Source organism: Elephantulus edwardii, unplaced genomic scaffold (genome assembly GCF_000299155.1).
Source record: "Elephantulus edwardii isolate Elephantulus edwardi_28Jun2011 unplaced genomic scaffold, EleEdw1.0 scaffold00065, whole genome shotgun sequence".
Classification (NCBI taxonomy): domain Eukaryota; kingdom Metazoa; phylum Chordata; class Mammalia; order Macroscelidea; family Macroscelididae; genus Elephantulus; species Elephantulus edwardii.
Window position 1 is genome coordinate 5,666,162 of NW_006399815.1, and position 1,197 is coordinate 5,667,358.

Genomic DNA, 1,197 nt, shown 5'->3' on the forward strand with positions numbered 1-1,197 from the left:
AAAAGTAATGATTAAATATGCTAATTTAACAATTTATAGTTCTTTCTAAAGAACTAAAATGAAAAGATATGTCCAAGTGGATTCTTTTCTCTAAGCTCATTATTGTCTTCTTAATATACTTAAGCATTTTTAAGTTCATCATTCTATTACGGAAATGTGCTTGCTCTTACCACTTTAAATTGTTCTACTCCGTTTATATATTTGAATGTCTGCTCCCACCTTAGATGTTGCAGCTCTTCATTCTATTAAAATACACTATGCACTCTCCAGATTATTTCTTTCTCTTTAAGAAAGTGAATATTTATTCTTCTTATGAGAAACTCTTTCCAATTCTAACCATATAAATTCATCTGCAAAGTGTATTTTGATGATCCTATTTTGCACCACTGTCAACTAATTATCCATGAAAATTAGCATTAGTTTATGAATTCATGCAAAAATAGGTGGGTACTAATTTTCAGTGATTTTGTTTGTTTTCTTCAGGAATGAAATTTTTTCAACTGAATATATTTATTGTAACAACATTCAACATATTATTATTGGGTGTCTGTGTAGATATGCTCACAAATAAGGCAGTAAGTAGCATCATGATAAATAGAGAAAATACTGAAGTTGTGAAAGATTTCATTTTATTTGGATTCACAATCAATGTCTATGGGAGTAACAGTCAAGAATTCAAATGCAGGTGGTGGCGGCGAAGGCAGCTGGATACCAACATAAACCCAGAGCCGAGGAAATCTTAACAAATTGGAAATAACATAGCTGATCCTCTTTGAGTTTCCAAGGCTGTAAGTTGACGGAAGGTTCCTGATCTTCCACAATGGGTGAACCACAGCAAGTCAGTGCACTTCCACCACCTCCGATGCAGTACATAAAGGAATATACAGATGAAAATATTCAGGAAGGCCTTGCTCCCAAGCCTCCACCTCCGATAAAGGATAGTTACATGATGTTTGGCAACCCGTTCCAATGTGATGATTTTATCATTCGCCCTTTGGAAAGTCAGGGCATTGAAAGGCTCCATCCTATGCAGTTTGATCATAAGAAAGAAATGAGAAAACTCAATATGTCTATATTTATTAATTTCTTAGACCTCTTGGATATCTTGATAAGGAGCCCTGGGAGTATAAAACGAGAAGAGAAGCTAGAGGATCTTAAGCTGCTTTTTGTCCATGTGCATCATCTTATAAATGAATA

General features: G+C 34.4%; 1 protein-coding gene across 1 annotated transcript; it reads left to right on the forward strand.

The window, feature by feature from the left end:
* Positions 1–809: 809 nt before the first annotated feature.
* On the forward strand, positions 810–1,195 carry LOC102856733 (mediator of RNA polymerase II transcription subunit 7-like; the record flags this gene model as incomplete). The annotated part of the gene is made up of 1 exon (XM_006888232.1): positions 810–1,195. A coding segment is annotated over exon 1 (375 nt), but the record flags the coding sequence as incomplete, so codon positions are not given.
* Positions 1,196–1,197: the final 2 nt, after the last annotated feature.